This window comes from Atractosteus spatula, chromosome 25, assembly GCF_055471065.1.
Source record: "Atractosteus spatula isolate fAtrSpa1 chromosome 25, fAtrSpa1.hap1, whole genome shotgun sequence".
Lineage (NCBI taxonomy): Eukaryota > Metazoa > Chordata > Actinopteri > Semionotiformes > Lepisosteidae > Atractosteus > Atractosteus spatula.
Window position 1 is genome coordinate 5774563 of NC_142730.1, and position 25790 is coordinate 5800352.

The 25790-nt window shown below is 57.0% G+C and overlaps 2 protein-coding genes across 2 annotated transcripts; both read left to right on the top strand.

Moving 5' to 3' along the window:
• Nucleotides 1-161: 161 nt before the first annotated feature.
• pex11b (peroxisomal biogenesis factor 11 beta) lies at nucleotides 162-3815 on the top strand. The gene is made up of 4 exons (XM_088905741.1): nucleotides 162-489; nucleotides 1372-1487; nucleotides 1848-2049; nucleotides 2797-3815. The coding sequence occupies exons 1-4, from the start codon at nucleotides 434-436 to the stop codon at nucleotides 3206-3208; spliced, it is 786 nt and encodes a 261-aa protein (XP_088761867.1). The 5' UTR covers nucleotides 162-433; the 3' UTR covers nucleotides 3209-3815.
• Nucleotides 3816-9425: 5610 nt separating this feature from the next.
• Nucleotides 9426-23935, top strand: plin6 (perilipin 6). The gene is made up of 6 exons (XM_088905845.1): nucleotides 9426-9732; nucleotides 10288-10370; nucleotides 11834-12083; nucleotides 15875-16056; nucleotides 19293-19571; nucleotides 23549-23935. The coding sequence occupies exons 1-6, from the start codon at nucleotides 9426-9428 to the stop codon at nucleotides 23933-23935; spliced, it is 1488 nt and encodes a 495-aa protein (XP_088761971.1).
• Nucleotides 23936-25790: the final 1855 nt, after the last annotated feature.

The window sequence follows — 25790 nt, forward strand, 5'->3', positions numbered from 1 at the left end:
TAAACTTCCAGAGATATTACAAAATGGTTGAGGGGACATCATACCAGGCGGAAACTGACTTTTTTCCAGAGGCGAGAAAGTGTTTAAAGATTATAAAGTGTTCGCCCTCGAAAAAGGCGCTTTAGATTGGGGCCGAGAGACGCCGCGCGTCTTTTGTCCCTCCCCGCGCTCCGTCATTGTGTACAGTTGAGCTCACGGCGTTACCGAGAGCCGGAGCGCTGGGTTATCCGAGACCCAACCCGCGTTGGACCCGTACGTCTGAGGTCCACTTCTTCGCCCCCTTCCTTAGTTCTCCCCACAGGGAATTGTCTTCCTGCAAAACTTATCCCTTCCCTCCAGGCGACTCGAGGCCCTCGCACGGACACTCGGGCTGGAGAGAGCAGGCCGCAGCCAGACCGGGGACTCTTCTTGGCCGTCAGCCCCGAACGCAGCTATGGATTCGTGGGTTCGGTTCAGCTCCCAGAGCCAGGCCAAAGAGAGGCTTTTCAGGTAGATGTTTTGCCTTCCACCCCCACGTTTTGAGCTTGACCGCAGACTGGTGTGTCCGGCTGCTCTGGGATTCGGCTGTGCAGTTGTCTTGGTGACAGTTGCGATGGCAGTGTTGCTATTCAGACTCGAACTCGATCCCGGGTCCTATTTCCAGCTCCCCCGGAGCGCAGTGGTATGTGTGAACGCTCTCGGCGGTCGGCTGTTCTGCGGTTCGACGACACAGACACTCGCACCGGGGCTCAGCCGGGAAATCTCAGCCCAGCTAGGCTGGACAAGCTCCGCCACTCGAGATCCGCCATCACGCCTTTCTTTTTTTTTAAAAAAAAAGTTTTTTATCTGAGCACCCGGACTGCCTGTTGTCAGTTCTCGTGGAACCGACAAGCGCCACACCCGCAGGAGCAATGAACACGCACCGTGTGCGGTGTGGTTTGCAGCCTCGGGCACGGACACGCCCCACGGAGGAGTGCGTCACGCCCGGCCTCCCGGCGCTGAGGGGACCTGCCCATTCTCACTCGGTGGTGTTGGTGTTGAGGGGGTCCCTAATATTTTGGCCAGTGCGTCTGTTGAAAGACCAGCCGCCTCGGTAACAAGTTAAGGTGAACCCGCTCGTCTGTGGTGCCCGGGGCTTCCAGGCGTGTGAAGGTGACGGATCAGAGCGCGAGGCGTGTTACGTTTCTATGACCTCTGACCCCCTCCTGCCCTGTGCACTGCGACCTCTGACCCGCCCTCCTGCCCTGTGCAGTGCGACCTCTGACCCGCCCTCTTGCCCTGTGCACTGCGACCTCTGACGCACCCTCCTGCCCTGTGCAGTGTACTCTGACCAATGAACCCCCTGATCAGGGCAGTATGACCTCTGACCCCTGTGTTCTCTGTGTTCCCCAGGGCCGCCCAGTACGCCTGCACCCTGCTGGGGTACACGCTGCATCGGGGCGGGGCGAGTGCGGAGCTGCTGGCGAAGGTTAGACAGCTGGAGGCTCACATGAGCCTGGGCAGAAAGCGTGAGTACCCCCAAACCCCCAGGCCGGGCCCTGCCACAAGTCACCCCTGGCCCGATCCAGGCCTGGAGGCAGCAGTGCAGGCACAGCCTCGCCCCCTCCCCGGTGTGGGGTGTGGTGGTTAGGTACGGGATCAGCTGAGGGGAGACCTCGAGTCTGCCGCACACGTGACCTCTGACCTCAGAATGGGTGACCTCTGACCTTCAGGTCTTTTTAGTGTTAGGTCTGTGTTGGTGCGCGTCTCTGTCGGTGTTATGTGCAGGTTGTGTTGTGTGCGTGTCGGGGAGACCCAGCTGACTCGCTGCAGGCGCCGGGAGGCAGGAGTGGGTGTGTCTGCGGGGCTGACCGCTGTCTCCCTGGCAGTGTTCCGGCTGGGGAACTCGGCCGAGGCCCTGGAGGCGGCCAAGCGGGCCGTGCACCTGTCCGACAGCGTGCTGCGCCTCTGCGTCACCGTGGCGCACCTCAACCGCGCCATGTACTTCGCCTGCGACAACGCGCTCTGGGCCGGGCGCGTCGGCCTGCTGCCCCGGCTGGACCAGGAGAAGTGGAGCCACAGGTCGTTCAGGTGGGAGAGCCCCCCTTCTCCCCTCGTCTGTCTCCCTGCCTCATCTGTAACTGTCTCGTTTAGAGTCCGAGAGGTTTATTGATGTGACCGGTTAATTACAGTGTTGGCAAAGCAATACCTATTAGCAACACATTAACTGCAGTCAGATACTGTATTGTTATACTGAGAGGCTCACTGTTGAATCCTGGGATTAGATCTATTTTAGGCTGTAATCACTGAGCCTGTCCTCTCTGGGCAGCCAGGTCTGTCTGTGTCCAGTGTCTATGTCCAGGCTGTGGTCACTGAGCCTGTCCTCTCTGGGCAGCCAGGTCTGTCTGTGTCCAGTGTCTATGTCCAGGCTGTGGTCACTGAGCCTGTCCTCTCTGGACAGCCAGGTCTGTCTGTGTCCAGTGTCTGTGTCCAGGCTGTGGTCACTGAGCCTGTCCTCTCTGGGCAGCCAGGTCTGTCTGTGTCCAGTGTCTATGTCCAGGCTGTGGTCACTGAGCCTGTCCTCTCTGGGCAGCCAGGTCTGTCTGTGTCCAGTGTCTGTGTCCAGGCTGTGGTCACTGAGCCTGTCCTCTCTGGGCAGCCAGGTCTGTCTGTGTCCAGTGTCTATGTCCAGGCTGTGGTCACTGAGCCTGTCCTCTCTGGACATTCCGGTCTGTCTGTGTCCAGTGTCTATGTCCAGGCTGTGGTCACAGCCTGTCCTCTCTGGGCAGCCAAGTCGGCCTGTGTCTGTCACTGAGCCTGTCCTCTCTCTGCCTCAAGGTACTACCTCTTCGCTCTGATCCTGAACCTGAGCCGCGACGCCTATGAGATCAGCCTGCTGATGGAGCGGGAGTCCAGGGGCGCCGGGGGCGGTAAGGTGGGAGGCGGGCCTTGCGCCCAGCAACAAGAGAACGGGGAGGCGGGATTGGTCAAGGGTGGCGGTGGCTCCGCCCCCAGCGAGGGCTCGCTGCCCAAGTGCGCGCAGAGGCAGCTCCTCCTGCTGGCCGCCGTGCTGCACAGCAACCCGCCTCTCCTGCTGGACCTGCTGAAGAACTTGTGCGACATCTTCATCCCTCTTGACCGACTGGGCCTGTACAGAACCGGGCCTGGGTTTGTCGGGGCCTGCGGACTGACCTCTTCCATCCTGTCCATCCTCACCATTGTCTACCCCTGGCTGAAGCTCAAACCTTGAGGGGCTTGGGCGTCGGCGCCAACCGAAGTCGCCCCCAGCCCACATTGACTCTTGACCCTTGAACTTTGAACTTCGAACTCCACCCCGTAACTCCCAGATGAACGACGAGCCATCAGTGTCAGCAATTGGAACTTCCCCATAAAAAAGGCATTCAGAGAGCTCTCCTGGCGGTCGGTGTCTTCGTAAGTCTGCAGCTGAAGAGATCTTTCCAGAGTCCCTGCTGGGTCCCGGCTCTTGGCGTGTTTGGTGCGGTGGTGGCGTATAGCGCCTTTCTTTCTGGAGCTGTCGTCAAGGCGCCCTGTCTCCGCGCCTCCCGCGCACTGACTCATTTTACCGGGCGGCTTCTGTGAACCTGTGTACCTGCCTGCCCACCTGGTGGGCTCTCTCTCCTCCTGACCGACTCCCCCCCAGCCTGCATTTAATGTGTAATAAACCATCTGAAGCCTAATCACTCAAATTTCTCTCTTTGTTATTGTTGTAAAGGACAAACACTGACGCCTCACTCTGTCTCGGTAGTTTTACTACACGGCTAATTGGAAGGCTCGTTGGAAATCTACTGTATGTCTGGTTCTGCTTAAATAAAAAACCTAATTGTTTTCAACAAAAAGATTTTGGTTTGGAGGCATTTTTGAAAGCTTTCTGTGTAGTATGAAGCAGCTCTGTTTAGGTTGCAAATATTTAATCCAGTCTGGTCTGGGTCACACTGTAACCCTACAGTCCAGAGATCACTGGTCCAGTCTGGGTCACACTGTAACCCTACAGTCCAGAGATCACTGGTCCAGTCTGGGTCACAGTGTAACCCTACAGTCCAGAGATCACTGGTCCAGTCTGGGTCACACTGTAACCCTACAGTCCAGAGATCACTGGTCCAGTCTGGGTCACACTGTAACCCTACAGTCCAGAGATCACTGGTCCAGTCTGGGCCGGGTCACAGTGTAACCCTACATTAACATGCTTTCATCATGTTAACTAAAACAAAGAATGTCCTGTCATCTGTCTGTTTCAAATTGCGTTAAAAATGTGAAGCAATGAATGAGCAAATATGTGTCTGGGATGAAAATAAATAAATGTGCACTTTATATTTGTTTTATATTTATAATTTCTAGACACATTTTAAAAGTTGAATCTGAAAGAATGGTATTTATTCAGGTGGCTCTTAATTTTATTAATCAGGTAATAAAATTACCTCCTGAAAAGGTCAGGCTAAAGAGATTTGGGTTTTTTATCTGTCTGTGTGGGATTTTTAGGAAACTGGGGCCATTTTCAAGGGGAGCAGTAAATTGGTTCATACTTGCAGCTTGGGGCTTTAATGTGGTGGTACAGTGTCTCTGTGGATCGTGTTCCTGCCTCGCAGCACTGGGGCCCTGGGATCAATTCTGGACCTGGGGTGCTGTCTGTGTGGACGAGTTTGTGTGTTCTCCCAGTGTTTGTGTGGGTTTCCTCCCACAGTCCAAAGACACGCTGGTGGGTTAATTGGCTTCTGGGACAACTGGCCCTGGTGTGTGTGTGTCTGTGTGTGTGTGTGTGGTGTCTGTCTATGTGTGTGTGTGTGTTGTCTGTGTGTGCCCTGCGATGATCTGGCATCCAGTCCAGGCTGCACCCTGCCTTGCGCCCATTGCTTTCTGGGACAGACTGCAGCTCCCCCTCGCCCCTCCCCGACCCTGTATTTGATAAAGTTAGGACAGGGCTGGGAGGAGGGATGGATGTGTGTGACGTGGCAGCACCTGGATTCCGATTCTGCCCATGTTTGTGTGTGGCTGCAGTGCGATTTTCACAGATGTCATCATCACCAGCATCATCATGACGTCCGGCGCAGGAAGACATCCGAAATCGCTCAGCCAGCGTGTCGGAGCGTGTCGCGGCCGGGCTGTGAATGGGTTCCCTTCACTTCACGCCGATGGATCGGTCACACTCCAGGGAGAAGGAAATTTTGCGGATTTTCCCCGTGTTATAGCCCTCCGGTCACATGTCGTTCCACCATGGAAATCGAGATCTCCTTATTGCAGCGTCCTTGCCAGGCAGCGTCCAGTCACACTCGGGAAGGAGAGAGACAACGGGAGAAGCTCTCCAGGGAGTCCGGACTGCGTCGCCGAGCTGGTGAGGAATTTGTGGAATTTCCCAGGGAGACGGACGGGATTCGCACGCTGAAGAGTCTGAAGACTTTCAATCCTCTGGCCCATCACTGCAGGTGAGTTTCCATCAAGAAGAATTATGAATAAATGCATTTGTCTTCAAGAAAAAGAGACCCAAAATGCAATCTTAGACCACCAAATGAAGAAAATTGGGGATTTGCCGGTTTTCCTCAGAAAGTTCGGAGGATTCGCTGGACACCAGTGCTAGCACTGGTTTAGCAGTTCCAGGATTGTAACAGAACTATGACTTTGAATTTGAGTAATCCGGCAACCTGTTACTATTACATATGAGGAAGGTAGTCAAAATGTGGGTACAGTGGTGCACTGGTTGGCTGGGGCCCAGGGTTCAATTCCAGACCTGGGGTGCTGTCTGTGCGGAGTTCTCGCTTCGTATGTGCTAGCTTGGGCTTCCTCCAGGCGCTCCGCTTTCCTCCCACAGTGGTGGGGTTAACTGACTGTCTTGTGTGAGCGCGCGCTTGTATCTGTGTCTGCGTGTGTGTGCTTGCAACGGTCTGCGGTCCCACCCAGGGTGCACCCTGCCTTGCGGATGGACTCCGGCTGCCCCGCGGCCCTGCCCTGGATAAGGCAGTGAGAAGAAGGGGTGATTGGATGTTGTCAAAGTAATAGCCTCAATTACAGCCAAGAATCCCCCCCCCCCCCCCAGCCAGAGTAAGGAATACAATGAACAATATAATATTCTTGTATTCTTGCTGTTTAAAAAACAAACCTCATTTTCCATACAGAGAGGCTATTGTAACCCCTGTGTTCTGCATTCAGGGGTCAGACGGCGAATTGAAGCTGTGATCTGAGCTGCAACCCAGATTTCCGAGCTGAGCCACTGCAGGCACAGGTAATCTGCCAAAAGTCATGCCTCTGCCCCAGTCTTACTGGATATTCAGGCCTCCTACCCCAGGCCATGCCTCCACTATGCCCCAGTCTTATTGAACAATCAGACTTCTGGCCTCAAACCTTGCCCCTGCCCTATTACAGTCTTATTGGATAATTAGACCTCCTGCCCCAGGCCACGCCCCCATCCTGCCACAGTCTTATTGGATAATCAGACCTCCTGCCCCAGGCCACGCCCCAGTCTGCCACAGTCTTATTGGATAATCAGACCTCCTGCCCCACTCCATGCCCCAATCTGCCACAGTCTTATTGGATAATCAGACCTCCTGCCCCACTCCACGCCACAGTCTTATTGGATAATCAGGCCTCCTGCCCCAGGCCACGCCCCCATCCTGCCAGAGTTTTATTGGATAATTAGACCTCCTGCCCCAGGCCACACCCTAATCTGCCAGAGTCTTATTGGATAATCAGACCTCCTGCCCCAGGCCACGCCCCAGTCTGCCACAGTCTTATTGGATAATCGGACCTCCTGCCGCAGGGCACGCCCCCATCCTGCCAGACCTCAGCTGAATTGCGAAAACCTTCTCCCTACCAGCCCATTTCGTAATTAATAGATCTCATCCGGACGTTTCTGGAAAGAAGCCAGAGTATCGGCTTCCACAACATGGCTGTGCAGCTCTGTCCCACTGCCCTCTGTGTAAAGAAGTCTCTCATGTTCTCGGTTTTCAATGCACAGTCCCTGCAATTTCTGTTTGTGTCCTCTGCTTTGTGGGCTGTTCATTCTGAAGCCCACTGGGGTGACTTGTCAGTGACCTCTGAGGATTTTGGATTGAGCGGTGGTGTTTTATGCTGCTATATTGTACAAGGCAGATAGAGACGGACTGGTTACTTAGCTAAGTGCGCTGCGTACCTTTCTGCTCTTTGCCTGTTTCTTTTGGCTTTCCCAAGTAGTGGAGAAGTCGCAGGGTCTCCACACATGTCATCATCTAAGCCTGGGGGGGCGGGCTGCTTTTAGGGTGTCCCCCAGAGGGTGCAAATCGCCAGTTTAGAGCGCTCACCCTGATCCTGGCGTCTCCCTGTGGTGAGGTTTGTCAGTCTCTTTTCCGAAGCCCTTCCCACACTGGAGAGCCTGTCTCCCGGGATGCAGAAGCCCCCCCTCCGTCAGCGGCGGTGGGGTCACGCGCTCCTCCTGCTCCCCGGGGCTCAGCTGTGACCCGGAGGTCAGGGCGCGTCGGGTGAGGGTGGGCCGTGAAACCCGATTTGCATGCTGGGATAGCGCGGACAGACGGAGCCATTGAGGCTCGGGGGCAGCTGACTGCCTCGTTGTGGGTGTGGGTGAGGGTGGGGCGTCCCAGAAAAACAAGGCGTGATGGTCGCTGGGATCTGTGCGCGGCTGTCTTCTGGGAAGCATCTGGAAAAATCCAGCAGGGGGAAATTCCCAGCTGGGCAGGAGAGGGTGCACCCCTGACCCCCGATCTCTCCCGCTCAGACTCAGGGGTATCTCACTGACGTTCCTCTCCGCACCCCTGACGCCCGATCTCTCCCGCTCAGACTCCAGGGGTATCTCACTGACGTTCCTCTCCGCACCCCTGACCCCCGACCTCTCTCGCTCAGACTCCAGGGGTATCTCACTGACGTTCCTCTCCGCACCCCTGACGCCCGATCTCTCCCGCTCAGACTCCAGGGGTATCTCACTGACGTTCCTCTCCGCACCCCTGACCCCTGATCTCTCTCACTCAGACTCCAGGGGTATCTCACTGACGTTCCTCTCCGCACCCCTGACCCCTGATCTCTCTCACTCAGACTCAGGGGTATCTCACTGACGTTCCTCTCCGCACCCCTCGCCCTGCCCCTGACCCCCGCAGAGAACTGGAGCAAGAAGATGTCAGGAACACCGGGTGCGAACAGCGAGGTAAGAGGGTCAGAGGACAGAGACCATGGTGGTGCAGTGGCTCTGTGGCTCAGGATCTGTGCCTGTGGCTGGAAGGTTGCCGGTTCGAATCCCGCGGCCGGCAGAGGAATCCTATTCCATTGGGCCCCTGAGCAAGGCCCTTAACCCCAGCTGCTCTAGGGGCCCTGTATAAATGGCTGACCCTGCGCTCTGACCCCCAGCTTCTCTCCCCGTCTGTGTGTCTCATGGAGAGCAAGCTGGGGTCTGCGAAAAGACAAATTCCTGATGCAAGAGATTGTATAGGGCCAATAAAGTGATCTTATCTTACTGTACTGCCCCCTGCTGGACAGATCACGTCACCTCCTGTGAAAGGGGAAATCCCCTTGTTAAACTTGTTTATTGCCGAGTTGGAGAGTTCTGGAGATGCTGGAGTATTGTTTTTTTTTTTTTAAAAAAAAAAGCAGTGAAGGAAAAAGACAATGCAGTCCACAGGGCTGGCGAACAGGCCCACCCCCTCTGCCCGGTCAGGAGTCCCTGCGGTCCGTACATCACAGGTCACGGGCGGTCTTCACGAAGGAAAACTAAAGAAATAAATGCAGCAATAAAGAATATATAAGCCCACAGCTATATCACCCTGCCACTCCCAGCTGGCAGCCCACTGACACTCAGCAGTGTGAGCCTGGCCAGTACCCGGGTAGGAGACCTCCTGGGAAAGCTGAGGCTCCTGCTGGAAGAGGTGTTAGTGGGACCAGTAGGGGGCGCTCACCCTGCGGTCTGTGTGGGTCCTAATGCCCCAGTACAGTGACGGGGACACTGTACTGTAAAAAGGCGCCGTCCTTCTTATGAGACGTAAAACAGAGGTCTTGACTCTCTGTGGCCATTAAAAATCCCAGGGTGTTTCTCGAAAAGAGTAGGGGTGTTACCCCAGAATCCTGGCCAGATTTCCTCCTGGTCTTTACCAGTCAGGGCCTCCTAATAACCCCCCTCTCTGAACTGGCTCCATCACTCTGCTCTCCTCCCCACTGAGAGTTGGTATGTGGGGAGAGGACTGGTGCATCATCCAGGTGGGGACCACACACTGGTGGTGGTGGAGGGGATCCCCATTACCTGTGAAGTGCTTTGGGAGGAGTATCCAGAAAGGTGCTATATAAGTGTAAGGAATTGTTAATAAGTATGATTATGTATAAATAGACATTCATAACACAAAGCGTCAGTGAATACAGCGGTTTTTAGGGGTATTCAGTATCGTCTGCACAAAGATTCCCAGTGGAACCTGGAGGAGTGAGTAAAGATGGCTTTCTGATGTAGGGAAAGAGAACAAAAACAAGGTTTTCAGCCGTGTGCCCTGATGAAGCTGAGGGTTTGGGGAGACCTGGGCTGGGGTTCCAGGGGTGTGAACAGCCACCCCCCTCCGCTCCGGCCTTGCCGTTCTCTCTCTCGGCCTCCCTCCCGCCAGGTGACCGTGGTGCAGCGCGTGGCCCGCCTGCCGCTCGTCAGCTCCACCATGCAGGCCGTGACCGCCGCCTACGCTGACGCCAAGGGCCGGCTGCCGCTGCTGCGCTGGGTGGGGGGCGTGGCCGAGCTGGGGGTCCGCGGCCTGTCGGAGGTGGCCGCCCGCAGCGCCTCGCCCCTGCTGGACAGGCTGGAGCCTCAGAGTAAGTCCGGCCAGCACTCGCACCCCTGTCAGGGCAGGGCATCGTGGGAGCGCTCCTGTCTCCAGTACTGTACGGGACTCAGGAGTGTCTCCACACAGACAGACCCCTCAGAGCTCCTGTCTCCAGTACTGTACGGGACTCAGGAGTGTCTTCACACAGACAGATCCCTCAGAGCTCCTGTCTCCAGTACTGTACAGGACTCAGGAGTGACGGGAGTGTCTCCACACAGACAGATCCCTCAGAGCTCCTGTCTCCAGTACTGTACAGGACTCAGGAGTGACGGGAGTGTCTCCACACAGACAGATCCCTCAGAGCTCCTGTCTCCAGTACTGTACGGGACTCAGGAGTGTCTCCACTCAGACAGATCCCTCAGAGCTCCTGTCTCCAGTACTGTACGGGACTCAGGAGTGTCTCCACACAGACAGATCCCTCAGAGCTCCTGTCTCCAGCACTGTATGGGACTCAGGAGTGACGGGAGTGTCTCCACACAGACAGAAGGCCTGACTCTCTCTTGTCTTGTCTATCTTTGTTGTCATGGTGTGTTTGGCTCCACAGTCACCCTTGCCAACATCTACGCCAGTATGGGTCTTGATGAGCTGGAGAGAAGATTCCCTGTGCTGAGTCAGACAGCAGACGAGGTGGGTGCCCACTCCTCTCCAGCACTTAGACTGGCCTAGACTGGATTGAAATATGACCCGGCCCAGACTGGACCAGTGATCTCTGGACTGTAGGGTTACAGTGTGACCCAGACTGGACCAGCGATCTCTGGACTGTAGGGTTACAGTGTGACCCGGCCCAGACTGGACCAGTGATCTCTGGACTGTAGGGTTACAGTGTGACCCAGACTGGACCAGTGATCTCTGGACTGTAGGGTTACAGTGTGACCCGGCCCAGACTGGACCAGCGATCTCTGGACTGTAGGGTTACAGTGTGACCCAGACTGGACCGGTGATCTCTGGACTGTAGGGTTACAGTGTGACCCAGACTGGACCGGTGATCTCTGGACTGTAGGGTAACAGTGTGACCCAGACTGGACCGGTGATCTCTGGACTGTAGGGTTACAGTGTGACCCAGACTGGACCGGCGATCTCTGGACTGTAGGGTTACAGTGTGACCCAGACTGGACCGGTGATCTCTGGGCTGTAGGGTTACAGTGTGACCCAGACTGGACCGGTGATCTCTGGGCTGTAGGGTTACAGTGTGACCCAGACTGGACCAGTGATCTCTGGGCTGTAGGGTTACAGTGTGACCCAGACTGGACCAGTGATCTCTGGACTGTAGGGTTACAGTGTGACCCAGACTGGACCAGCGATCTCTGGACTGTAGGGTTACAGCGTGACCCGGCCCAGACTGGACCAGTGATCTCTGGGCTGTAGGGTTACAGTGTGACCCAGACTGGACCAGCGATCTCTGGACTGTAGGGTTACAGTGTGACCCGGCCCAGACTGGACCAGTGATCTCTGGACTGTAGGGTTACAGTGTGACCCAGACTGGACCAGTGATCTCTGGACTGTAGGGTTACAGTGTGACCCGGCCCAGACTGGACCAGCGATCTCTGGACTGTAGGGTTACAGTGTGACCCAGACTGGACCGGTGATCTCTGGACTGTAGGGTTACAGTGTGACCCAGACTGGACCGGTGATCTCTGGACTGTAGGGTAACAGTGTGACCCAGACTGGACCGGTGATCTCTGGACTGTAGGGTTACAGTGTGACCCAGACTGGACCGGCGATCTCTGGACTGTAGGGTTACAGTGTGACCCAGACTGGACCGGTGATCTCTGGGCTGTAGGGTTACAGTGTGACCCAGACTGGACCAGTGATCTCTGGGCTGTAGGGTTACAGTGTGACCCAGACTGGACCAGTGATCTCTGGGCTGTAGGGTTACAGTGTGACCCAGACTGGACCAGTGATCTCTGGACTGTAGGGTTACAGTGTGACCCAGACTGGACCAGCGATCTCTGGACTGTAGGGTTACAGCGTGACCCGGCCCAGACTGGACCAGTGATCTCTGGGCTGTAGGGTTACAGTGTGACCCAGACTGGACCAGCGATCTCTGGACTGTAGGGTTACAGCTGACCCTTGTGTTCTGTGCTCCCCAGGTCATGGGTCACTTGACAGACGCCCTTTTCCTGACCCTGGACGACCTCCAGATGCGGGTGACCGATGACATCGGCGCCGTGGCGGAGAGCGCCACCTGGCTGCTGGAGGGCACGCGGGAGGCCGTGGTGACCCAGCTGGACGGCGTGCGCCGCTCCGCCCTGGGGGGCGCCGTGGCCTCCGGGCTGGACGAGCTGCTGAGCCGCTCCGAGGAGGCCGCTCTCTTCTACCTGCCCCTGAACGAGCGCTGGAGTGAGTGTCCGCTCGGCGGGACCAGGGGGCTGTCTGCACCCGCCTGCCGCTCCTCTCGCCACCCGGTGCGCGGGCTGTAGCGATGGGGTGGGAATGAGGCCTCAATCGGGTGCGTTTAGAAAATGCCCAAGACTGATTCTCCTCTGCTAAGGGGTGCATGCAGTTTGTCCTTGCGGCCACCGGAGGGCGCCAAAGAGCTACATGCTTTCCCTCTGCGACCATTCGCCTCTTTGTTTTTTAAGGCCACTGGGAGGTGGTCATTTTCTGGGACCCGAGTCTGAGCAACTCTCTGCCGCTAAACATACCCACTAATGGAGGGTAATTAGGCCTTCATGCTCCATTAACATTTCCCTTTACCGCATATACAAACAGAGCTCTGCGCCCCTCCCCCACTCCCCTCCCACTCGGGGCAGAGTGACCCCTCATTCTCAAGGACTTGAAACCGGGGTGTCACGGGCTCCTGCCAGTCTGTAGAGTCTGGGGCTGCGCTGTGTGAATTCTCCCCACTGCTGACCAAGAGACCAGATAAGATCTAAGATAAGATGTCTAACCTTATTGTCATTCCGAAAGGGCGGGGAACTTGTCTTTGGCATCGCCACAGCGAACTGCCCGAAACAACACTCCACATAAAATAAATACACGTTAAAAACAAACAGTAGTCCTAGACATTACATACAGTCCATATGACACTACCATTACACTAATCTGGTGGTGCCCTCTGACCCGTAGTTATCTAAAGGAATACATTAGCCCAGCTTTCACATCACAAGACTGCTGTGGGAGTATTTCCTCAGACAGACCTTGGGCTTGATGTGTTCAGCTGCTCCTGTTCTCTAGCAGTGCTAACGAGCAGTCAGTGTCATTAATAATGCTGACTTCAGGAAGCCGTTGTCTGCCAGCACAGCGGTCCAGCGCTCGTCTGAAACTGGGCCAGATCGGTCCAGTTTCTCTCGTCTTCAGAAGCTCGCTTGCTTCAGGTAAAGCCAATGTATGATTTTTTCGGAGAGAGACGGGCTGGCTTGTCCGAATCCCAGCAGCCAGACGAGATGGGGTCATTCAGACCCCTCTTGCCCTCCCGGTCCCTCTCTGGCCACACACCACACCCCCCAGGGCAGTACCCAGCAGGGGAATGTTTGAGCCGCAGCAGAGAAACGGATAAACAAACATTACCTCAGACCTGAAACTCCATTTCCTCTCAGCTGATACCTGGAGAGCTCGCAGAAGATTGCAGATTACTGAGGCTCGAGATAACTGGAGCAGACGTTAACAAGGCGCCTTCGCAGCTCTGTCACCTCTCTGGGTGTTCATCTGAGTCTGTCTGTCCCACCATCTGTCTGCCTCTCAGTGCCCAGGTGTGACAGCACTGCTCCAGCAGTGCCAGGCTCTGCTGCTGCCCCTGTTCTGGGTCCAGATGAGCTCTCAGTGCCCAGGTGTGACAGCACTGCTCCAGCAGTGCCAGGCTCTGCTGCTGCCCCTATTCTGGGTCCAGATGGGCTGGCAGTGCCCAGGTGTGACAGCACTGCTCCAGCAGTGCCAGGCTCTGCTGCTGCCCCTGTTCTGGGTCCAGATGAGCTCTCAGTGCCCAGGTGTGACAGTACTGCTCCAGCAGTGCCAGGCTCTGCTGCTGCCCCTGTTCTGGGTCCAGATGGGCTGGCAGTGCCCAGGTGTGACAGCACTGCTCCAGCAGTGCCAGGCTCTGCTGCTGCCCCTATTCTGGGTCCAGATGAGCTCTCAGTGCCCAGGTGTGACAGTACTGCTCCAGCAGTGCCAGGCTCTGCTGCAGCCCCTGTTCTGGGTCCAGATGAGCTCTCAGTGCCCAGGTGTGACAGCACTGCTCCAGCAGTGCCAGGCTCTGCTGCTGCCCCTGTTCTGGGTCCAGATGGGCTGGCAGTGCCCAGGTGTGACAGTACTGCTCCAGCAGTGCCAGGCTCTGCTGCTGCCCCTGTTCTGGGTCCAGATGGGCTGGCAGTGCCCAGGTGTGACAGTACTGCTCCAGCAGTGCCAGGCTCTGCTGCTGCCCCTGTTCTGGGTCCAGATGGGCTGGCAGTGCCCAGGTCTGACAGTACTGCTCCAGCAGTGCCAGGCTCTGCTGCTGCCCCTATTCTGGGTCCAGATGGGCTGGCAGTGCCCAGGTGTGACAGTACTGCTCCAGCAGTGCCAGGCTCTGCTGCAGCCCCTGCTCTGTGTCCAGATGGGCTGGCAGTGCCCAGGTGTGACAGTACTGCTCCAGCAGTGCCAGGCTCTGCTGCAGCCCCTGTTCTGGGTCCAGATGGGCTGGCAGTGCCCAGGTCTGACAGTACTGCTCCAGCAGTGCCAGGCTCTGCTGCTGCCCCTATTCTGGGTCCAGATGGGCTGGCAGTGCCCAGGTGTGACAGTACTGCTCCAGCAGTGCCAGGCTCTGCTGCATCCCCTATTCTGGGTCCAGATGAGCTCTCAGTGCCCAGGTGTGACAGCACTGCTCCAGCAGTTCCAGGCTCTGCTGCTGCCCCTGTTCTGGGTCCAGATGGGCTGGCAGTGCCCAGGTGTGACAGTACTGCTCCAGCAGTGCCAGGCTCTGCTGCTGCCCCTGTTCTGGGTCCAGATGGGCTGGCAGTGCCCAGGTCTGACAGTACTGCTCCAGCAGTGCCAGGCTCTGCTGCAGCCCCTATTCTGGGTCCAGATGAGCTCTCAGTGCCCAGGTGTGACAGCACTGCTCCAGCAGTGCCAGGCTCTGCTGCAGCCCCTATTCTGGGTCCAGATGAGCTCTCAGTGCCCAGGTGTGACAGCACTGCTCCAGCAGTTCCAGGCTCTGCTGCTGCCCCTATTCTGGGTCCAGATGGGCTGGCAGTGCCCAGGTGTGACAGTACTGCTCCAGCAGTGCCAGGCTCTGCTGCATCCCCTATTCTGGGTCCAGATGAGCTCTCAGTGCCCAGGTGTGACAGCACTGCTCCAGCAGTGCCAGGCTCTGCTGCAGCCCCTGCTCTGTGTCCAGATGGGCTGGCAGTGCCCAGGTCTGACAGTACTGCTCCAGCAGTGCCAGGCTCTGCTGCTGCCCCTGTTCTGGGTCCAGATGAGCTCTCAGTGCCCAGGTGTGACAGTACTGCTCCAGCAGTGCCAGGCTCTGCTGCTGCCCCTGTTCTGGGTCCAGATGAGCTCTCAGTGCCCAGGTGTGACAGTACTGCTCCAGCAGTGCCAGGCTCTGCTGCAGCCCCTATTCTGGGTCCAGATGAGCTCTCAGTGCCCAGGTGTGACAGCACTGCTCCAGCAGTGCCAGGCTCTGCTGCAGCCCCTGCTCTGTGTCCAGATGGGCTGGCAGTGCCCAGGTGTGACAGTACTGCTCCAGCAGTGCCAGGCTCTGCTGCATCCCCTATTCTGGGTCCAGATGAGCTCTCAGTGCCCAGGTGTGACAGCACTGCTCCAGCAGTGCCAGGCTCTGCTGCAGCCCCTGCTCTGTGTCCAGATGGGCTGGCAGTGCCCAGGTGTGACAGTACTGCTCCAGCAGTGCCAGGCTCTGCTGCTGCCCCTATTCTGGGTCCAGATGGGCTGGCAGTGCCCAGGTCTGACAGTATTGCTCCAGCAGTGCCAGGCTCTGCTGCAGCCATTGTTCTGTGGGCAAGCGCAGGACCAGGTTATCAGTGTAGAGCAGGAACTTGATCTCTGTGTCATGTAGCTTGAGACCAGGAGCTGCAGACTGTTCCAACGTTCCTGCTACCTCCTTGATATAGATGTTGAGCAGTGTTGGGCTCAGGCTGCAGCCCCTGTTCTGAGGGCGACAGCAGGACCTGGCCATCAGCGTAGACTGTCTCTCTCAGGTCAGGAGCTGGAGCTCAGGATGCAGCTGTACGAGGACAATGATGAGGAAGAGGAGCCTGCGCTCCTGACACGCGTCATGGGCCTGCTGCTCCGGGTGGGGCTCCGATCGTACCAGCAGGCCCTGCTGCTGTGGGACCAGGTGCAGCACGCCGTCTCCACGCTGAGGGACCTCGCCGACCTGGTGAGTCTACGGGCATCAGAGCTCCTGGTTAAGCAGCGCGACACCGCCATCAGAAACACTGCAGCTGCCCGCGGCGAAATACTGAAGCCGATCCGCTGCAAGAGCTCTGAGGCTGAGCTCCTGTGTGACACTAATGCACACAAACACATGGTAGCGCAGAGACACTAACACACAATTGTGCAGAGATACAAACACACACATGATTACAAGGAGACACAAAACACACACACACAATTCCTTAGAAATGCAAATAATTGTGCAAAGACACACAGTTGTACAGAGACATAGTCATGCACATGATTGCACAGACACACAAACACACAATTGTGCAGAGACACACAGTTGTACAGAGACATAGTCATGCACGTGATTGCACAGAGACACACACACACAATTGTGCAGAGACACAAACACACACGATTGCGCAGAGACAAACACTCAGGCAGACTGGGACACATATGTGGGTCTTGGAGAAGGCCCTGCCTTTACTTTCCCTTCCCAGGAATTATTCTCGTGCCCAAAATTACCCCCCCCCCCCCCAGGTCCCAATGGAAGGAACCTTTTCCCAGGAAGCCGGCACGGAACAGCGAGCTACGTGCCCAGTGCCATGAATCCCCCATGTCCTGCCGCCGCTGGCATTCCGCAGGCTTCGCGGAGGGGCGGGAGAGGGGCTATTATCACACAGCTCGGGGCAGTTGCGTGTTCCAGGGCTGGTCCTGTTGGGCCGGCTGGACAGCAGGAGAGAGAGGGGGAGAGGCACCCCAGCATCTGGCTCTGCTTAGCCGGGAGGGACAGGAGAGAGAGAGAGAGAGAGCTCCCGGAGGGGGGAGCACACCAGAGCTGCGCAGGGCTCTGAAGCTCATCGCGGGGTTGCGCGACGCTGCTGTCCTGCCCCCCCGGCGCCGACGGGCCGAACCCCCGCGCGGAGAGAGAAACACGGGGGACCCGTCACCCCCTTTTCCCCATTGCTCAGCCGATATCCCCGTTGGCGTCTCCTGTATTAGCCCCCTCAATTCCCACGACAACCCCCCAGACTGGAAAGGCTCCGTGCCGCAGGGGCGCGCCGGGGGTTACCCCTCTGTTCGGAAGCAGGGGAAGAAAGGGACCCCCTGTTGTAGACGGCACAGTGGCAGCGGGCCTTGAGCTGCAGGAGCTCGTGTTTTGTCCACAGTCCCAGGAGTCCTTCCAGCAGGAACCCTGTGCTGCTCCAGCTGGCCGGGGGGGAGATCGTCTGGGCCGATAGGGCTGCCCTTGCCGGGCCCGGCCCCTCTGGGACCCTGCCTACGTGTCGCTGGCACAGCGATGAGGAGTGAATCGGGTCAGAGCACGTTGCCGCAGAGGCTGAGGCCGAGCCCAGCTGTGGGAAAGGACGAGGAAGGAAATCAGGCCGTCTGGCACCATGAAGCAGAGCTTCTTCACGGGTTTCCTTTGATCCTCCCCTGTTATTTTCCCATTTCAACCTTCCCAGTTTCTCCGATTGCAGTGATTGGACCGGATCAGTCTGGGCCGGGTCACACTGGGCTAGGCTGGGCCGGGTCAGACTGTAACCCTACAGTCCAGAGATCGCTGGTCCAGTCTGGATCACACTGTAACCCTACAGTCCAGAGATCGCTGGTCCAGTCTGGGCCGGGTCACACTGTAACCCCACAGTCCAGAGATCACTGGTCCAGTCTGGGCCGGGTCACTGTAACCCTACAGTCCAGAGATCACTGGTCCAGTCTGGGTCACACTGTAACCCTACAGTCCAGAGATCACTGGTCCAGTCTGGGTCACACTGTAACCCCACAGTCCAGAGATCGCCGGTCCAGTCTGGGTCACACTGTAACCCTACAGTCCAGAGATCACCGGTCCAGTCTGGGTCACACTGTACCCCTACAGTCCAGAGATCACTGGTCCAGTCTGGGTCACACTGTAACCCTACAGTCCAGAGATCGCTGGTCCAGTCTGGGTCACACTGTACCCCTACAGTCCAGAGATCACTGGTCCAGTCTGGGCCGGGTCACACTGTACCCCTACAGTCCAGAGATCACTGGTCCAGTCTGGGCCGGGTCACACTGTACCCCTAGTGTAACTCGAGCTGCAGCCCCACACACCTCCGGACTCTAGCTCTTTTCCTCCAGGGCCGAGATCTAGGGAAGGGTCAGGCCAGGCAAGGAGAAGGGAGCCTGTCAGGGAGCGAGGGAGGGGGGTGCGGGGTCCCTAATATTCTGGCCAGTGGCCCTAGATCGCTGGCGGGGAGTGCGGACCTCCGTGCTCGCGGGCATCTGGTGCGACAGTAACGCGGCGTGACAGGGGGGGCCGCAGGAATTCACGTGAGGAGGGCTTCTGGGTAATTGGGGACAAGACCTCGCCGCGGGGTGGCGGTCGGGGGGGCCAGGGGGCGGGGGGGGGCACGCTGGGAATGTGCAGAGCTGGCAGAATTGCAGCCCCTCATTAAGAACCAGGGAAAGGAGGGGAGGGGGGGGGGGGGGGGGTCAGTCACGAGGAAAACGTGAGCCGCTGCAAAGCTGAGGCCCCTGCCTGGCAGCTCTTGGGGTGCCCCGTGTCAGCTCTGCGCCCCAGTTGCCAAGCCGGGTGTGGGGGGGGTCCCGTTTTGTGCCGCCCCCCGCTGCGAGGCACCTGGACGGCCAGGGCAGAGGACAGGATCCCTTTCCGAATCCTCTGTCCTCGAGACCGGGGTGGAGGAATTCGGCCAGGAGCTGGTGGGGGGCCCCTGTGCCCCTGTGCCAGCTTGGCCGGACTCTCAGCTCGGAGCAGCAGCGGAGCCTGGCACTGCTGGAGCAGTACTGTCACACCTGGGCACTGCCGGCCCATCCCAGCTCTCCCATCTTGTACTATTGCCTTTTTTTCCAGTTTTTACCAATTGTTAGCCAATTTCAAGATTTTTACAGCACAGAGCTAAAATTTGAACAGTAAGAGTACTTTTTTTAATGTGGCATGGGATCTGAGGAGTGCACACAGACCCCTGACTTATTAGCCTCCACACTGGCATAATGCAACAGTTACACAGCACATAGCACAAAGAGGAGGAGGCTCAAACACTGCAGTGCTACATCTGGTACAGCCTTGCCTGGCAGTGTCTGACAGTGACGCAGAAGGCTAGTATTTCTCTAATCTCTCTCTTTCTCTTCTATCTCTCTGTCCCTCCTGTCTCCCCCTCTCCCTCTACCCCTCTCTCCCCCTTCTCTCTCCCCTCTCCCCTCTCTCTCTCCCCTCTCTCTCCCTCCCTCTCTCAGATTGGTCTGACCCTTGTGGCGGAGGCAGTGTCGAGCCTGGCACAGACGCTCCTCACGCTGTACGTGGCCGGGATCTACCGGCTGCAGTCCCTGCAGACGCTGGCGCGCAGGCGGGCGTCCGAGCTGGCGCTCTGGCTGGCGGCGCTGTGGCCCGTGAGCCTGGCACTCTCCCTGCCCGAGCGGGCGCGGGCATCGCTGGCGGTGGTGGTGACTGACCTCCAGGAGCTGGGCAAGATCCTCATCCAGATGGTCATCAACACCACGCCACTCTACAACATGGTGAGCCCGGAGGACAGGGCTCTCCCGGGAATCCTGCTGCCCGATCCGGGCGGAGCATCCTCTCTCCAGTCTCCTGGCACTGCCGCCTGGAGTTCTCGGACAGCAGGGTTTCTGGGACAGCTGGACAGCCGCGTAGCTAGTGTGTCTGTTTGTGTAAAGCATAGCTAATAATAGAAATTTAAAAACATTGCAGTGCAGATTGAGCCCAGCAGTCCAGGGATAGTTACTTTTATAATATGGTTACAGTCATATTGTGACCCTACAGTCCAGAAATCACCGGTCCAGTCTGGGCCAGGTCATACTCTAACGCTACAGTCCAGAGATTGCTGCTCCGGTCTGGGCCGGGCTATACTGTAACCCTACAGTCCGGATTTTACTGATCCAGTCTGGGCCGGGTCGTACTGTAACCCTACAGTCCGGAGATCACTGGTCCAGTCTGGGTCATACTGTAACCCTACAGTCCAGAGATCACTGGTCCAGTCTGGGCCGGGTCACACTGTAACCCTACAGTCCAGAGATCACTGGTCCAGTCTGGGCCGGGTCACACTGTAACCCTACAGTCCAGAGATTGCTAGTCCAGTCTGGGTCACACTGTAACCCTACAGTCCAGAGATCGCTGGTTCCTGTGCAGTGTTGGTCTTTCTATGTAGTTGGTGAGAGGTCCTGCAGTGGGCTGGTGTCCTGTCTGGGGGATCGTCCCACCTTGCTCTGGCTGACCTCTGTGCTCTTAGGAAAGAGAGGTTTCTGAAAGTGACCTGTGGTCCCAAGATGTCTTAGAAACCAGTTGGCAATGGAAAGACAAGCTGAAGCAGGAAGCAGGAAGGGGGTCTTGCGGAGGGAGGCAGTCACCTTGCTCAGGCCCGTCATTCCTCAGCAATGTCTGGAATGAAGTGTGCCAATCACCTACTCACCTACAGGAATGTCAGGAATGCGGTCCTTCCGGATAGGAGATATCCGCTGTTGGAGTTTCGGCAACAGTCCTTTCTGTTCTTGAACAACCTTGCAGACCCCCCCAGCTGCTCCTGCTCCTGGTGAAATATTTAACCAGCCGGTTATTTTTAATCCTGCTTTGCTGGGGGTGAGGTCACTCAGGGAGCGGGGGGGGGGGGGGGGGGAGACTTCCACACATGGCAGAGCTGGCAGCAGGTGGCACGAGACTGAGAAGGATTTTTCCAGGTTCATACCTGCCTTTGAACAGACTGCTAGTCAGAACAGTGCTTGGGCAGTTTTCCCCTCCTTGTGCGGTGAATTTAAAATGACCTCAACAATGAAATCCCAGTAAAAGCACAGTAAAGAGCAGTACAGCCCAGAGAAATCAGGGTAAAAGCACAGTACAGTGCAGTAAAGCCCAGTGAGATCAGGGTAAAAGCACAGTACAGTGCAGTAAAGCCTAGTTAGATCAGGGTAAAAGCACAGTACAGTGCAGTAAAGCCCAGTGAGATCAGGGTAAAAGCACAGTACAGTGCAGTAAAGCCCAGTGAGATCAGGGTAAAAGCACAGTCCAGTGCAGTACAGCCCAGTGAGATCAGGATCAAAGTGCAGTACAGCTCAGTGAGATCAGGGTAAAAGCACAGTCCAGTGCAGTAAAGCCCGGTGAGATCAGGGTAAATATGCACTACAGTATTTCAGGTTTGGTCTGGACAAGGGGGGGTGGTGACTGGCCCATGTATTGCTTCAAGATCCATTTCCTTTGAAGGGGGTTGGGGGTTCTAATATCGTGGCTCATATGTTATACAGTATATGACAGACAATGGCTCCTATGTTGTTGGCTGCTCATTTTGCAGTAGCAGGACTCGTAGTAGTGAAGACAGGCAGATACAGAGAGATTTGGCCTATGGACCCGATTAATGCTGCACACAGTGTTTCTTTATTGAGTTAAAATGTTGTTAACTCATTTAGCTCCCAGCACACACAGTGCTCTGCTCCCTGCTGAGCTGGCTGCAACGAGGAGGAGGGGGAGAGAGGGAGGCCAGCCCCCTGGAGACCCTCTCCAGCACCCCCTGCCTGGTCACCCGGTGGGTGTGTCCAGGTGTGACTCTCTCACTGGGCACAGTCTGCTGACCTGCTGCCGGTCTCAGGCTTGTTTAGGCTTATAAAATGACCTTTACTATTCACTCATCTTCAATGATCAGCTCCGCTGTGTAACATACGTTTGACAAAATCCCTTTTCCAGGAGTGACGCCTGCCACGACTCAACCTCCGTATAGTCCGTTATTGATCAGAGTATTAACATCTATCCTGACATCTAGCTCACAATCACCTGAGCTCTAGGAAGGTCCAGATCGATGCACATAGAGGACTGAGCTTCCTGGAGCAGAACAGAAACTCTGCAGGTTTCAGCCTGACGTTAATAATTAACCGGGCTCCAGTCCACAAGGGGTCTGGACTCACAGAGAGGAGTGAGGAGAGGAGTTTGTACAGCACTGCTGGACCAGAACAGTCCAGTGTTCCCTGTGCTCACCACAACAGAACAGTCCAGTCCCCTGGACTGTAGGGTTACAGTCTGACCCAGCCCAGACTGGACCAGTGATCTCTGGGCTGTAGGGTTACAGTGTGACCCAGACTGGACCAGTGATCTCTGGGCTGTAGGGTTACAGTGTGACCCAGACTGGACCGGTGATCTCTGGGCTGTAGGGTTACAGTATGACCCAGACTGGACCAGTGATCTCTGGACTGTAGGGTTACAGTGTGACCCGGCCCAGACTGGACCAGTGATCTCTGGACTGTAGGGTTACAGTATGACCCAGACTGGACCAGTGATCTCTGGACTGTAGGGTTACAATGTGTCCCAGACTGGACCAGTGATCTCTGGACTGTAGGGTTACAGTGTGACCCGGCCCAGACTGGACCAGTGATCTCTGGACTGTGGGGTTACAATGTGTCCCAGACTGGACCAGTGATCTCTGGACTGTAGGGTTACAGTGTGACCCAGACTGGACCAGTGATCTCTGGACTGTAGGGTTACAGTGTGACCCAGACTGGACCAGTGATCTCTGGACTGTGGGGTTACAGTGTGACCCGGCCCAGACTGGACCGGTGAATACAATGCCGTGACACTGTCTTGGTCTGACTGCACCTTTGTGAGTTCTTGTTCCGGCTGTAAATAGCTGCTCTACTAATGGGATTAAGGTGACAAAGAGCTCAGTGCTGCTGCTGACCCTCAGCGCGGAGCTGCGCTGTAATCCGGTCACTGTCCCAGGATTCGAGTCCTGGAGGCTGTTGGCAGGAACAGCCGGGGTTTTGGATCCCGTGCTCCGGGTTGGGGACTCTTCCTCGCAGGAGGCAGGAGTGTCGGGAATCGAGTCCCGCTAGCGAGCGGGTGGCTGTGGAAGAACCGAGACGGGCACCGGAGAGGCTCGGAGGAGACGGGCCGCTCTTCGCTGAATTCCCTCCCCTGCTCCGACAGCAGGTCCAGTGGGCTGTGGAGTGTCCGAGGCCGGGGGGCGCTCCCGAGCTCAGCGGGGTCCCCGGCGGCAGGGGAAGTAGGACAGGGAGGCGGGGGCAGCGGGAGGGGGGGCGCCCCACACCGCGCGGCTAGATCGATTGAACTCAGCGTGCCACCGGCGGCAGGAACATTCTGTCCCAGCATGCTGTGGGCCCCAGTGCGGTCAGGAGGGGGGAGGAGGAGGACGTGTCAGAGATCTGAGGCTGAGGCCGACTCCTGGGAGAGACGGGGGGCTCCTCTCTGCACCCCCTCCTCTCCCCAGGCTGTGTCACGCTTGGAGCTGTTAACCACGCACTGACCAGAGAAGGTTTTCTGTGTCTCCAGAGCTTTAGCCTGGTTTTCTAGAGCCGTCCTGTGCTGTGCACGTGTGGCGCAGGCGGACTTGCTTGTAGAACGGAGGACAGGAGGCGCCCCCCACCCCTTACACCAAGGGTGGCGGAGGTCTGGAGCAGCTGTGGAGGCAGACTCCCCCGGCCGTGCCCAGGTGTGTCCCCCCGGGCTGACCGATGGCCTCTCCCCTCTCCCCTCGCAGCTGAAGGAGCAGGCGGACCAGCTGGGGGCCAACCGCCTGAGCCTGGAAGAGCTGTCGGACGGCGGGTCATCGCGCCGCGGCTCCTGCGACCTGGTGCTGTCCAAGGCCTCCGAGGGCCGCCTCGCCCGCCGCCGCCGCCAGGCCTACCTGGACGCCCTCTCCCGCCGCGGCTCGAAGCAGGACCGCCCGCCGCCCGCCCAGCCCGAGCAGGAGCCCATTCCCGCCGTGACGCCCCGGCGCCGCTCCTCCTCCACCGAGATCTTCCTGGCTCCCATCATCCAGCTGGTCTCCCAGGGCCAACGGGCCTTTGAGTACCTGAGCCCCGGACCCGCCCCCGTCCCGCCTGCCGTGGAGGTGGCCAATCAGGTGGCGGAAACTGCAGAGTAAGGCCTTGCCCCGCTGAATGCAGTGGCCAATCAGCAGTTTCGGTGGTGGTGGTGGGGGGGGGGGCGGTGTTGGGCAACCTTTAGCTCCTGCATCCCGTTGCCAGCTTCTGCAAAATGATTAAGCCTCTCCTTAACACTTTGAATTAAAATTAATTAAACAAGCATCAGTTAAGCATCTGAGTGTCAGTTAAGTAATTAAAACATTTAGAGGATGTGTGGCTCACTGGTGTCCTAAATGAGAAGCACGGTGTTTTAGTAGTGTCCCACTGGGTGAGCTCTGTAGGGACGGGCAGGTAGGGCTTGTGTCTCTCTGCACTGCACTGACTTTTGTTTCCTTTTTTCTGTGTTGGGTTTGATTAATTTTGTGGTGCAGCACGGAAACCCATACTTGCATGCCCTCGTGCACGCTCACACACACTGGCACACATTCAAGCTGGCCCTCATGCATGCTCACACACCCCCTTGTGCACGCTCACACACGCCCTCATGCACGCTCACACACACTCGCACACGCCCTCGTGCATGCTCACATACACTCGCACACACTTGCACACGCCCTCGTGCACGCTCACACACGCCCTCGGGCATGCTCACACACACTGGCACACACTCACACACGCCCTGGTGTGTGTATAGGGTCTCTGGGCAGCTGTACTGCACACCTATAGGGTTTATGTGTGGGATGCACCTGTATAAGCAACTCTGTTGTTCTTCACAACATTAGAAAAAAAAGAATTAGTCAGAGCATGACGCAAAGCCAAGTGTTCCCCACAGCCTCTGCTCCTGATGTAATCCCCGCTAACGAGCAATTAAAGTCTGAGTCACAGTCAATCTGTCCAGCCTCCTGCCCTTGAGTAACGTAGTGAAACTCCCACCGGCCACCCTACCTGCCTTCGGCCGACACAGATGTAAAGAGAGAGTTTATGTATCTCAAATATTTATGAAGTGTGCACAGCATCTTAACCTCATTGTATTTTGCTCCGTATTTAAAAAAGATCCTTTGCAGAGCCTCTGCAGGGAGTAAGAGATCTAGACAGCAGGGCTGAGCCTGGAGTCCTGTCATCCTGATGAGCAGCTTCTAATGGCCTGTTACACCGTCACACACACACGCACACACACGCACAAACACTCACGTCACGGCTAGTCGCCCACGTTCCTGCTCTGCCAAACATCCCTCACGCTCCCTGGGCAGGCTGGTGGGGGGAGTCTGCGTAGGACTGGGGGGGATCGTTAGACTTAATTAGACTGAAACGGTACGTCGCTGGCCGAGTGGAAGAGGGAAGGGGAGTCAGAGGAGCCGAGATCTGAAACTGGCAGCCGTAGGAAGCCACCAGCGTTGTTGTGGGAGTCGGAGACTGTGTCTTTCCCAGCAGAGCGGCGGAACAGCTCTGGGAATGTGGGAATGGCCAGGATGCAGGGGGTGACAGGACCCCCAGCACAGTCCTTGAGTTTCTAGGCACCCGAATCCGTCGATCCTTTATCGGAATGTTTATTATCCTGGGGAGGGATTGATGCCTATCCCGGGACATTTGAGGCTCAAAGCAGGATTACTCCCTGTATAGAACTGCAGTGTGACACAAGGCACACACACGCACACACAGAGACAGCTCACAGACACCTGCTCATCCCACACCTGCACACCTGCACACCTGCACAGCTACAGAGCAAGCCTGCAGCCTCCAGTCCTTAACCCCACCCAGGACGTCCGAGATGCTGATCGCCACACCTACTCGAAGAACACAACTCCTGTGGAAATATGTCAGTGCTGGGAGGGAGGAAGACAAGCAGGGCTGTAGTTGGATGTCAGGAAGCTACAGGCTGTCTCAGAATTCAGAGGGTTTTAAACCACAGACCTG